Raw genomic sequence first — 13247 nt, 5'->3', positions numbered from 1 at the left:
GGTGGACTTTCCAATCCCCATCTATGGGTGACCTCTGTGGACTGAGTTGGAGGAAAGCCTCCCTGAAGGCTTTCCTAGTTACCTTTCCCCCAGTACCAAGCACCAAGTAGGCAGGCACTCAGAAAGAGATAGGGAAGGACGAAGATCTCTGTTCTCTGTATCTGTCTCCATGAAGCATGAACCCCCTACTCCAGTCACCCTGGGCCCATCACTGAGAATATCTACACACATTTACTCATCTTGCCCCAAGCCTTTGCTGCACACCCCTTGCCCTACCCTCCTGTTCATATCTAGGACTCCCACTGCAGCCCTTGCCATCTATCCAATTTCTACAGTTCCTTCCATGTCCAACTCAAATTCTTCCCTGATTCCCCATTTCTGACCTCTGCCCATGCATATCTGGGATTTCAACAATCCAAACAAGTATTTGATGCCATCCCTTCCCTCAGCCCCACCTTATCAAGTAGATCTTCACTCTGTGAATGTCCAGGGATGTCACAAGCCCTCACCCCTGACCCAGGCACATAACCAGCTCTTCATAACTGTCTGTTGGTCCTTATCCCGGATCTATACCTTGTACCTCTCCCCTGGACACTCCTAGACCAACACTGTTCAGACCCCAGTGTGAATCACCAGCAGTGGAGTCAGGGTATCCTCAGGAAGAAGACCAAAGTCTACCACTGACAGGTGATGGAAGAGCTTCATTTCATATCAGCCTGACAGCCAGACCAATCTTAGATCTCTAATGAGTCCCAGGATCCCTATTATGCCAGGTCCTTTCCAGTTGTTTTAATTAAAATGGTGAGAAATCAATAGATGGCAATTATGGAAGGAGAAAAAACAATCGAGAGATCCCTGACCCCAGTAAATTTCTGGATAGACACTGATGAGAAGCAGAGTTGAAATTCTAGGTGAGTACAAAGCAGAATTTGGGATGGACAGTCTTAGAATCACAGCCAGTATCAACGTCATACCAATAAAATGGGGGTGGAATTCTGGATGACCATTGATGTATCAGAGAAGACCCCTAGGTAAATGCTTATATAGTTAGAAAGGAACTTGGAGTGAACATTAAAACAATCACAGAATACAACTGATGGTTCTCTTAGGATGGGGAAAAGTCAGGCTGAGAAGCCGAATCAGGAGACCCTAGATGAAGGATGGAAGGAACCCACAGTCAGCCTTCATGGCATGTTCTAATCCTTCATCTCAGGCTCAGAAGGAGCAAAACCAAAATTCTCACAGCCCCTCCTGTAGGTGTGTGGTTAGGAACAGGGGAGAATGGATCCTGGAAAACCAAGCCAGAAGGGAAATGGACAGGGGAGGGAGACTGCTGGGGTGGGGAGAATTTCTCCCCCATTTACTCCCACTGAATAAGAACTGATCCCTATAAATCAGGGAGGCAGCACAAGGTGATTTTCTCAGGCCAGACAGGTGGGGAGTCAGGCAGAAGAGGAGGCTAAGGTGGGAGCAGGGAGACAGGAGGGCCTCAGACCCTCTCCTGCTCACTCCCTCCCTTGTCAAAGACTCCAGTCCCAGAGACTTCACATCCCTACAACCCCAAACTGTAGGTTAAAAGGGGTGCAATTATGGAAGCCTTCTCTGGGCTTCCCTAGAGTCATGGATAGAACACAGCCTTCTCAGGGTAATTGATGTGCATTCCAGCACCAAGTCAGCTCACTGGCCCCCAGCTAACTCCTGCCATTGAAGGACTCAGCCTGACTTTGCCACCTTCTCTTGACTGACCCACTGAGTAAATGGGCAAATCATTCTTCCTTCCCCTCATTTCTCCCCCTTGTAAGAGACAACATTGAACTGGATGACAAACACAGGTTCCACTATCATTAGAATCCATTTTCAATGCTCAGAAAGTCATCATACATGCAATACTTACAGCTTATTTCTGATGATTAAAAATAATACTTGCCCGCAATACTTACAGCTTATTTCTGATGATTAAAATTAATATTTGCTTATTGTAGAAACTTTAGAAAAGAGCAGAATATTAAAAAGAAAAGAAAAACTCTAATATGATCTCATTACCCAGAGGAAACCATGGTTAACCTTTTGGAAACTTTCTTTCCAAGGTTCCTCGATTTCCATGAGGGAGGGGCATCCATAACATTTTAACAAAATTGGGCTCTACAGTTTATACAGCTTTGCCACTGCTTCTTACAACTGTCATTATGCTGCTGTGAGCATTTTCTCAAGTGATCAAATGCTCTTCAAAAATACTATTTTAAACGTTGCATAATACTCCACCATGGGGTCGCAAAGAGTCAGACACGATTGAGCAACTAAACTGAATACTCCACCAAGAGGATTCACCATGATTACAGGGCATAAGATTGTTTTCTACTGCAAACTGTCATAGCATCCTAGGCTCGTGTACAAGTATTTGCCTTCATGTCCATTTCCTCAGGATCGATTCTGCAGGCAGAATCACAAGGCCAATGAAAATGATATTTTTAAAGGGTTTGACATGTGCCTCCATATTAATTTTCAGAAAGACACAACAAACCCATTGATGTGCCCAAGGGGAGTGAGAGGTGGTTTTGAAAGTGTCAGAGTTAGAATTGCAGGATGGTGGTCCTGTCTCTTCTCTCCCCCAGTTCTGAAGGTTGACTGTCCAGCAAAAGAGGGGGTAGCATTCCAAGACAGAAGATACAGGTCTACAGTCTAGCTCTGCCCCTCTGGCTTTGGGATCCTGAAACTAGCATTGATTCTCCTCAACTGTGAAATGGGTATGACGAGCTCTGAGCACTATGCAGAGCAGTTTCCTTGCTCATCTGAAAAGGTATTTGTCAAAGTTCTTTGTAAACTTGCCCAAGAGCTTCCCTTTCTAAGTCTTAGTCATCCGAATGCCCAGTCAGTGCTGGCTGGTTTTCAGGATGATAGAAAAGGAGCTTTCTGAAGGGAATCAGTGGGCTCTGAGGGCCTGGGAAGGCCCAGGTGAGTCTTCAAAAGGTCAGAGACCGCACTGAAGAGGTAAAGCTAAGAACAGGGCCTGGCACCTCCCTGAGGGTGCTGAGTAGGTCAGTGGATTTAAGAGGGCAAAGGCCTTGAGATTTGTCTCAAGGCTCTCAGCTCATCCTTTCTAGAGTTCTGACTGGACACCTAGCCTTTGGGGAACCAGAAACCAAGCTGATTCAGTGGATACAAAAAGTCAGAAGGTGCAGAGGACTCCAGAGGCCACCAGCTCTGGTCCCTTCTTCCAGGCTGTTATTATTCGGCCCTGTATTTTTAAGACCCTCCAGTCGGAAAGGCAACTAGTGCTTCCAGCCATCACCTCTCCAGCCATGGGCAGATGAAAAAGGAGACCGTGGTACTTCTCTTGAGAAGCACAGCTGACCGGCCTGAGCATCTTGCCACACTTCCCCATCCACCGGGCAAATGCCCTTCCTCACCGGGAGCGCTCGCCTTGCACCGTGGCCTGAGGGGACTCCAGTGACGTTTCTGGTGTAGCTGGGAGAACTGCGTAGACCCCACGGGACGCCATCCTTCCTGATTTTCGCCATCATCACCCGCAGCCACCCACCTCCAGCGCACCCCCAATGGCCAGAGGTGCATCTCCCGCCTCCAAAGACGCACAACAGGTGGCACCTGTCCGGCCTCCCCAACCACACCTCTCCACCTCTCCCTGCCCCTCCACCTGCACCCCAGTCCGCCAGCTGAGCCCGGCCCCGGCGGAGCCTTACCTTTGAGGTTTTGGGGGTGGGCCCGCGGCGCCCGGCTCGGGTTTCCTCGGGGCAGAGAGGGGATACTGGAGAAGTTGTTACCCATGGCATCCGGCCCCAGTGGGGTTCGGCTCTCGCAGGGGGCAGGCGAGGCTGGGCAGCAGGAGCGGAGGTACGGTGTGCAAGTGTGTGCGCGCGCCGGCGCGCGCGCCGCCGGGGGAGGGCCCTGGTGGGGCTGCGGCGGGGGGCGGGCGGGCCGCTCCTTTCCTCCCTGTGTCTGGGCTCCGCGGTCCTTAGCGGGTCCTGCCCGCCGCGGGGGTTCCTCGCGCGAGCAGGCTACCTGCCTGCCATTTTTCGCGGCGGGCGCGCCCCTGGGCCGGGACCGGCGGCGCCCGGGGCTCCCCTCTTCCTCCCGCTGGCGCTCGGGTTCCGGCTGGTGGCTCCGGCACGCTTCCCCGGGGCCATAGAGTCAGGGCTCTCTTCTCGGGCGCTCAGCGGCTCGGCCTGCCCGGAGGCTCGGCGGCTCGGCGGCCGGCTGGGTCCCCGCCCGCGGGGACGACCGAGGCGGCGACGTGCGTGGTGCCCTCCCGCCGGCGGCTCGACATGGAGCGGGGCTCCGAGGAGCGCGGGGTGTGCTGGGCGCTCTCGCGGTGGTGGGTCTCCCCCCGCCCCCGACGCCGCGCTCCCGCCCCCGCCGGGTCCCCGCGCGACCGCCGCCCCCGCCCCCAGCCGTCGCCAGGATTCCCTCGCTCCGGTTGTTATGGTGACAGCTGCGCCGGTGAATGAGCGTCTTAGTGACACGCGCGCGCCCGCTCAGCCAGATGTGGCGCCGGGCGTGCGACGTTCCCGGCTGCCACTAGCCTTTCTTGGCCTGGTGGGGGAGCAGATAGGGGTCAAATATCAGACAGAGATTGGGGCTCCAAGGGTTGGGTTTATTCCCCTCATCAACAGTGGCGCTCGGTCTTGAAAACAAGAGAAACCATACAGTAAGAACGGCGAGTTCCCTGGATACCAGGCCCAGGACGAAGTAACTCTCATTTCCGATTTCTCTAGTAGCAGGTACAGTGCCTGGCATACAATAAAAGCTCCAGAAAAAAAAAAAAAATATATATATATATATATATATACATATATACATATATATATATTTAAGTGGATGGATGACTGAATAAATGAAGTGAGATCAAGAATCCCACTCTTTCCCATCTTGCAAGATGGCAGTTGAAAATGCTGAGAAGCCAGATACTAAGGAGAAAAAACCTGAAACCAAGAAGGCTGATGCTGGCGACAAGGCTTAAAAGGTGAAGAAGGTTAAGAAGGGGAAGCCCCACTGCAGCTGAAACCCTGCCCTGGTCAGAGGAATTGGCAGATATTCTGGTCAGCTATGTACTCCAGGAAGGCCTTGTACAAGAGACAGTACTCAGCAGCTAAATCAAAGGTCGAAAAAAAATAGAAGGTTCGGGTTCTTGCTACTGTCACAAAACCAGTTGGTGGTGACAAGAAAGGTGGTACCTGAGTGGTCAAACTTCACAAAACAACTAGGTATTACCCTACTGAAGACGTGCCTCAGAAGCTGTTGAGTCAGGGCAGAAAACCCTTCAGTAAGCATGTGGGAAAGCTGCATGCCAGTGGCGTCACTCCCAGGACTATTCTGATTATGCTCACAGGGCACCACAGAGGAGAGAGGGTCATTTTCCTGAAGCATCTGGGCAGTGGCTTGTTACCTGTGACTGGGCCTCTGTCCCTCAATTGAGTTCCTCTGCGTAGAACACACCAGAAATTTGTCATTGCCACCTCCACCAAAATCGACATCAGTGGTGTGAAAATCCCAGAACATCTTACTGACGCTTACTTCAAGAAGAAGAAGCTGCATAAACCCAGACACCAGGAGGGTGAGATCTTCGACACAGAGAGAAATACAAGATCACAGAGCAGTGCAAGGTTGATCAGAGAGCTGTGGACTCACAAATTCTGCAAAGAATCAAAGCTGTCCCTCAGCCCCAGGGCTACCTGCGCTCTGTGTTTGCTCTCACAAATGGAATTTATCCCCACAAAATAGTGTTCTGAACTTCTTACAAAGATCCTAATTAAATAACTTGTCCATTTCAAAAAAAAAAGAATCCCACCCAGCACCTGACCCTTTTGTTCTCAGTCAGCTCCAAGGGGCACTGAAACAAAGGTTCAGAACAAGAACCCCAGGCTGTTCAGTTACTGGACACAAAAAGGCTTTAGGAGCCTTTAGATGAACACAGACTGGACCTAGAACACTGGATGGAGGGCCAAGCCTCAGGGACAAATCTCAGAAACAAACTGTCAGAGAACCACCAAGTCTGAGCTAAGTGGTTCTGTCAGTTCCAAGAGGTGGGGGCCTCTGTGGCTTGCAGCAGTCAAAGAAACCTTCCTGGAGGAAAGGGCCTTCAGCAAGTCACCTGTTCACATGACTCATCCATCCTGAAGCTCAGCACTGATACTAGGACCTGCAGGAAGGGAAAAAAGGAGTCATCTCCTACTTGGGCATGGGAGCATCTTCTCCTTGTCTTTTTTTTTTTTTTTTTTTAGTATAATTCATTTACAATGTTGTGTTAGTTTCAAGTGTATAGCAAACTGACTCAGTTATACATATACATATGTCCATTCTTTTTCAGATTATTTTCCCATGTAGTTTACAGTACTATCCTTCTCCCTGTCTGGTCAGGGCTAGAAGATGAGCCAAGGTGCTGCTGGGAGAGAGAATCTGCCTTCCTTTTCTGTCACCTCTAGCTCCCTGACTGGCTTCAACAACTCTGATCCAGAATCCAGCAAGGACACGGGCTGGCTTCAGGCATCTCATCCATCCTCTTCTGGGTGGTTCTTTCCTCGAGTCTCCATATGACAGCTCCTCATTATTCAGGCACAGTTCATGTATCACCTCCTGACCTTCTCTGACCAGCCCAGCCAGAGAACCCCCACCACTCTCAGTTATGCTCCATACCATTACTCTGTGTTATCTTATGGAATTAATTTGAAAGTAGACTTTCCCCCCTGGCTTACGGTCTACCTCCCCCCAAGGTGAGTGGAGTGAGCAGGTCAACTCCATTCACCATGATGTCACCAGTCTCCAAGAGAGTGCCTGGTACATGACAGACTGTCCAACACCGCTTGTGAAATGGACGAATCCCCCTGCCTCCCAGGCAAATTCCACCAAGAGGCGTGAGAGGAAAGACTCTGAACCATCCCTTTTTTCCCTCTCCTGCCCTTCCACCCTCACCCCATTGCAGGCGTCACATCCTTAAATGTCTGGGACTCCAGGCGAGCTAGAAATATCCTTGACAGCTGCTCTCTGGGGTCTGGAGGGAAAGACAGCCCCCTCTTCTGCCCCCAGCCTCTCAGATGCCCAGGATCACGTGCCCAGCCAGCTGCAGAATGGACATGGCAGGTCAAGGGTGCTGTCTTTTTATGGGCGTATCTCCCCGAGCCTCACGCCAGCTGATGACTCATGCATCAGAAATCCATGGGCTCTGAATGGCAGCACACTCATCCATTTGCACACACACTGTTATTCTCTCTCATACACTCACTTCTACACAAGTACCCACACTCTCACACACTCATCTACCCCCTGAAGCCTACTGTAATGAGGTCACTCTAGGCTGCTGCTGGCATCAGAATAAATCTGAAGACTCTGTATAGATGAGATTAGTTCCTCTGGAGGGTGTGCGAAGTGCAGGCCCTTGGTAGGATTTACCGACAGTGGCTGGAGCAGGGGGGAAGCTTGTCCCCTCCTTCCTTCCTCAGGGGGATGGGCTGGGACACAGAAGGGATGGGGGCGGGTGAAGCCCCATAGTAGAGGGAGGCAGGGATGTCATGGGTCCCATGTGGTCTAAATCTGGGGCTCTGGGCCAAGCGGGGGAGAAGAGGAGAAGGTCACAGGGAAGGGGAGACGAGGGGACCAGACCCCGGTGCCTGCCTGAGGGGTCCAGAGGTGCCTGACCCCAGGTAGCTGCACAGGAGGGTGAGAGGCATTAGGGACCAGGCAGGGAACTGAAGGTAGGAGAGAAACATCCCCTGATCTCAGAGGCTGAGGAAATAATGGGAGCATCCACAAGGCTGAGATGAGGATGAGATAAGCGAGGCGTCCTTGTGTGATGAAATGTAAGGAGGCACTCGCCCTTAGAACCATGCAACGAACAGCCACCCTGCTCTTGCTCGGGCTTAAGTGTGATGCCTCTGAAATCTCGTACCCTACATCATGGGTCCCCAACCAGTGGGCCACGGACCAGTACCAGTCCATGGCTTGTTAGGAACCAGGCCACATGGCAGGAAGTGAGCGGTGGGTGAGCAAGTGGTAAGTGATCAATGGAAGCCTCATCTTTTTTTTTAACCACAGAGCCTCCTCACATTACAGCCTGAGCTCCGCCTCCTGTCAGATCAGCAGCAGCATTAGATTCTCATAGGAGCACAAACCCTACTATCACTGTCTCCCACGACACCTAGATGGGATCATTTAGCTGCAGGAAAACAAACTCAGGACTCCCACTGATTCTGCATTATGGTGAATTGTGTAATTATTTCATTCTATATCACAATGTAATAATAATAAAGTACACAATAAATTTAAAGTGCTTGAATCATTCCCCCACCCTATCTGTGAAAAAATTGTCTTCCACAAACCCAGTCCCTGGTGCCAAAAAGATTGGGGACCACTTCCTTATGTCATCTCCCTCCGACGGGCCCTAGTTTTCCCAAGGAGCTCTGTGCTATGGTGGTGGTGGTGGGGGGGGGGCCAACTCACTGTAAGTCTGTGGCCAGGAAGGAAGTGGGTGTGGCTGCATGGGACCCAGAGCAGCTGAGGGTGACCCCTCCAGGGGACCTGTGCCTCAGAAACCCTTTCCTGGCAGGGGCAGTGGTTGGACCCAGCTCAGAGGAGCAAAGAACCACTTTTTCCCCTGGACTTTGGGTGGAATCCCCGAGGCTTCAGGCATCTTTCACCAAAGAAGCTGCTAGGAGGCAGGGAAGTGGCCTCTGAGGCCCCCGAGGGCCCTTCCCAGCCCCAATTAAGAAGCGAGGAGGGAGAAGAAGTCTGCCAGGAAGAAGGTCTGAATGAAGTCACTGTTTTGGTGGTTTCAATGGAAGCTATTAATACCCATAAGGTGGTGCTCCAGCACCTGTCACCGTGGCAACCCCGCCTCCCCAGCAGTGTAGATTCTGAAAGCTCTGCCCAAAGGGGTGGGTGTCAGTGCATATGTGTTTGGCTGCATGCACACGTGTGTCCGTGTGGATGCTGTGAGTGCTCACACCTATGCACAGGAGAAGTGGGGGGACCCCAGGCGGGGACCCAGGGAGAGTTTCAGCAGCAGCTCTGGCCCCCGTCGCCTCTTCTCTCCCTTGCTTCTCTCCCTTCTGACCAGCTCCTTTCTCTTGCTCCCTCTTCCTCTCTCTCCCTCCCTCCTCTTGTCTTTCTTCCTTCTTCCCGCCCTTCCCTGTTCCACCCTTGTCCTGCCCTCTCTCTGCCCCTGTTGCTCCTTGCTCAGTCTCCTCCTGCTGGTTCACCTCTCTCCTCCCCTTCTTTCTCACTCTCCACATCTCCCGGGTCAGTTCAAGTCTTGAAGAGTCTCCTTGTTGATAAAATAATAAAATATTTGACTGAGAGCTTCCTTTCTTCCTTCCCTGAACCCCTAGAGACTGATCTTAGAGCAAGCCACAGGATGGTCCCCCACCAGGCAGACAAGATGGAGTTCATCTAGGCTGAGCCAGGGCTCCCTTAAACTTCAACAGCTGACATTGCCCTCCCTGCTGAGAAGCTAGCCTTTAAGCAGGAAACAGCCTCAGCCATCCCTGGCTAGGATACAAAGCAGCTCTGAGGCCCAGCCCATAGTTATTAACATCATCAGAACACTGTCAGAAAACATATACAGAAGTGGTCCTGCCTGAACTGCAGGGGGTGGCTGGATGTGTTAGATGGGAGATCCCCGAGTACCTGAAACACAGTAGATTCTCGAAAAATATTTGACAAATCAATGAATCAATGTCAGTGAATTAACCTATCAATACATCAACTCAGTAAGCCCAAGAGACTTGCCCAGACCAACCTGTTTGTCCGGTTCCCTTCTCGACAATACCTTTGCCACAAAGTTTTCCTTGAAGCCAGGTCTTTCATCTGAAGGACCAGAGTCTGTGCTAACCATCTTAGCATGGAACGGCACCTTACTGTTCTGTTTTCAGGCACTTTGGGGTTCAGCTTCGTTTATTGCCCCAGCGACCCTTTTGAGCACTCTCTGTACATCTAGCACTGTGTGGGGTACAGTTTCCTTGCCAACACCATGAAGGACCCTGTCCTATGCTTTCCTTAACTCCAGTACAGTTTCCTACCTCCCAGGGCCAAGTTTAGGGCTGAACACACTAGTAGGTCTCCATATTGTCAAGATGTCAGTTCTTCCCAACTTGAGCTATAGATTCAATACATCCCAGGGAAAATCCCAGCAAGTTATTTTGTAGATGTTAACAAACTGATTCTCAAGTGTCCATGGAGAGGTAAAAGACCCAGAGTAATATTGAGGAAGAACAAAGTTGGAGGACTGACATTAGCCAACTTCAAAATTTACTATGAAGCTACAGTAATTAAGACAGTGTGGCACTAGTGAAAAATAGACAAATAGATAAATGGAACTTAATAAAGAGCCCAGAAATGGACTCACACAAACACAGTCAAGTAATCTTTGATGAAGGAGCAAAGGAATATAATAGAGCAAAGGTAATCTTCTCAACAAATGATTGTATGAACGACTGGACATCCACATGCAAAAAGGTAAATCTAGACACAGGCCTTACACCCCCACCCACAAAAATTAAATCAAAACAGATCACAGACCTATGTGTTAAATACAAAGCTATAAAACTCCTAGAAGATAACATGGGAGAAATCTAGATGACCTTAGCTTTGATAATGACTTTTTACAAAGATGATAAGAACCATGAAAGAAAGAATTGGTAATACCAGGGGGAAAGGATTGGGGGAAAGGACAGTTAGGGAGTTTGAGACTGACTTGTACACACTGTTTTATTTAAAACAGAGAACCAACAAGGTACAGTTAACACAGGGAACTTTGTTCAATTTAGTGACAATTTACTGCTGTTAGCATAGGAGACTTTGCTCTATTTAGTGACAACCTAAATGGGAAAAGAACTTGACAAGAAGTAGATACATGTATATGCATAGCTGAGTCACTTTGTGTTATACCTGAAACTACCACAGCATTGTTCATCAACTCTACTCCAATATAAAACAAAAAGTTTTTTAAAAGAAATAATTGATAAGCTTGATATCATTAAAATGAAATCTTCTGCTCTGCAAAAGACACTGTCAAGGGAATAAAAAGACAATCCACACACTGAGAGAAAATATTTGCAAAAGACATATCTGTAATAGGACCATTATCCAAAATATACAAAAAAAAAATACTTCAAACTCAACAATAAGAAAACAACTTCATTTTTTAAATGAGCCAAAGAACTTAACAGACACTTCACCAAAGAAAATATACGGATGGCAAATAAGCATTTGAAAAGACGGTCCATATTTTATGTCATCAGGAAAACATAAATCAAAATGATGATGCCACTGCAGAACTATTGGAATGGCCCAAACCCAGAACACTGACAACACTAAATGGAACACTGGGAACTCTCATTCATTGCTGGTAGAAATACAAAATAGCACAGCCACTTTGGAAGACAGTTTGGTGGTTTCTTACAGAACGAACCGTTCTCTTAACATATTATCCAGCAGTTGTATTCCTGCATACTTACTCAAAGGGATTGAAAACTTATGGCCACCAAAAAACCTACATGTGCATGTTTTTAACCACTTTGTTCATAATTGCCAAACCTTGGAGGCAGCCAAAATGTCCTTCAGTAGATGAATGAATAAATAAACTGTGGGACTTCCAGATGTGGAATATTATTCAGTGCTAAAAAGAAATGAGCTATCAAGCTATGAAAAGACACAGAGGAACCTTAAAATATAATGAAATATTTATGAGTACTTGTTTAATGATTAATGAGGTTGACACAACATTGTTTTATAGATATTTAAGTAAACATTTTTTAATTTTGATTTTGAAGTTTTCCTTTCATAATTTGGAGCCACTGATTTTTTTTTCCAGTCTTACGTAGACATTTAGAAAGCCCATAGGCCTAAGACTTGGACTTATAGTGCCTATGGATAAAATCCAGGCCTGAGGCCAAGCATTCTTAAAACTGCATCCAAAAGGGCTTCCCTCATGGCTCAGATGGTAAAGAATCTATCTGCAATGTTGGAGACCTGGATTCGATCCCTGGAGAAGGGAATGGCTACCAACTCCAGTATTCTTGCCTGGAAAATTCCATGGACCGAGGAGCCTGGTGGGCTACAGTCCATGGGGTCTCAAAGAGTCAGACATGGCTGAGCAACTAACATACACAAAAGGACAGGTGGAGATTTCTGCAAGAAGCAAAAAGAAAAATGTGCAATACCAGAAAGAGGACCACATGTCTCCCTATCTAAGAAACTTGTTTAGTGATTTCAAAGGAGTCCAGCATCCCTTGACTCATCCCAGGGCCACTGGCTCAGGTAATACTGACAGATGATATTTGTTTGTTTATGGCTACACTGGCTCTTCGTTGCTGAGTGTGGGCTTTCTCTAGTCGTGGGGAACCGGAGCTAGTCTTTGTTGGGGTGTGCTGGCTTCCCGTTGCATTGGCTTCTCTTGTTGCAGAACATGGGCTCTAGGCGTGTGGGCTCAGCAGTTGTGGCAAGTGGGCTTAGTTGCCCCAGGGCATGTGGAATCTTCCTGGACCAGAGATGTGCCCTATATTGGCAGGCGGATTCTTAACCACTGGACCACCAGGGATGTCCCTACAGGAGAATTTTATGGAGCACATAGTCACACATGCAAGGTCTTGGTCCAAGCACTTCATCTGTATTAATTCATTTAAGCCTGGTAATAACCCTGTGAAGTATGTATTATTATTTAGCAGCAGCAGCAACAGTATCCCCATTTTAAAGATGAAAATCCTGAAGCCTAGGAAAGTTAAGATACTTGAGTAGGAGCTGATAAGTGAAGCACTGAGGTTCAGTCCTAGGATGGTCTGAGTCCGAATCCCTGCTCCAGAGTGGGATTCCTTTAGGTGCCAGATTGAGGAAGACACCTGTTGCCAGGGAGGTGTCCCCGCTCAAGTTCCCGAACCAGCCCCTCCTACTGAGGAGACCCTTAAAACTCCCCAGGGCTTTGCCTCAGCCTTCAGAAGTTAGTCAGGAATCACATGGCCACTAATGAACACAAAATAGATTTAAAAATAACAAAACTGAACTCAAAGAAAAGTGCTCCAAGTGGATGTAATAGTATCCTAGCATTTTCTTTTCCCTACATAGATATTTTAAATGACCCTGTGTGTGTTAGTCACTCAGTTGTGTCCAACTGTTTGCGACCCCATGGACCCTAACCCACCAGGCCCCTCTATCCACGGGATTCTGCAGACAAGAATACTTGAGTGGGATGCCATTTCCTTCTCCAGGGCATCTTCCCATCCCAGGGATTGAACCCAGGTCTCCCA

General features: G+C 48.7%; 1 protein-coding gene and 1 pseudogene across 1 annotated transcript in view; one reads left to right on the top strand and one right to left on the bottom strand.

Moving 5' to 3' along the window:
• NEURL1 (neuralized E3 ubiquitin protein ligase 1) overlaps positions 1-4377 on the bottom strand; it is a 74691-nt gene extending 70314 nt beyond the window's left edge. The window contains exon 1 of the mRNA XM_020900259.2: positions 3699-4377. Within this exon, the coding sequence (XP_020755918.2) occupies positions 3699-3783 (85 nt within the window). The 5' untranslated portion in view covers positions 3784-4377. The remainder of the gene's footprint in view (positions 1-3698) is intronic.
• Positions 4378-4868: 491 nt separating this feature from the next.
• LOC110141348 (large ribosomal subunit protein eL6 pseudogene) lies at positions 4869-6106 on the top strand (annotated as a pseudogene).
• Positions 6107-13247: the final 7141 nt, after the last annotated feature.

This window comes from Odocoileus virginianus, chromosome 7 (genome assembly GCF_023699985.2).
Source record: "Odocoileus virginianus isolate 20LAN1187 ecotype Illinois chromosome 7, Ovbor_1.2, whole genome shotgun sequence".
In the NCBI taxonomy this organism is placed as follows: Eukaryota; Metazoa; Chordata; class Mammalia; order Artiodactyla; family Cervidae; genus Odocoileus; species Odocoileus virginianus.
This window is presented reverse-complemented; position numbering and strand designations above follow the sequence as displayed.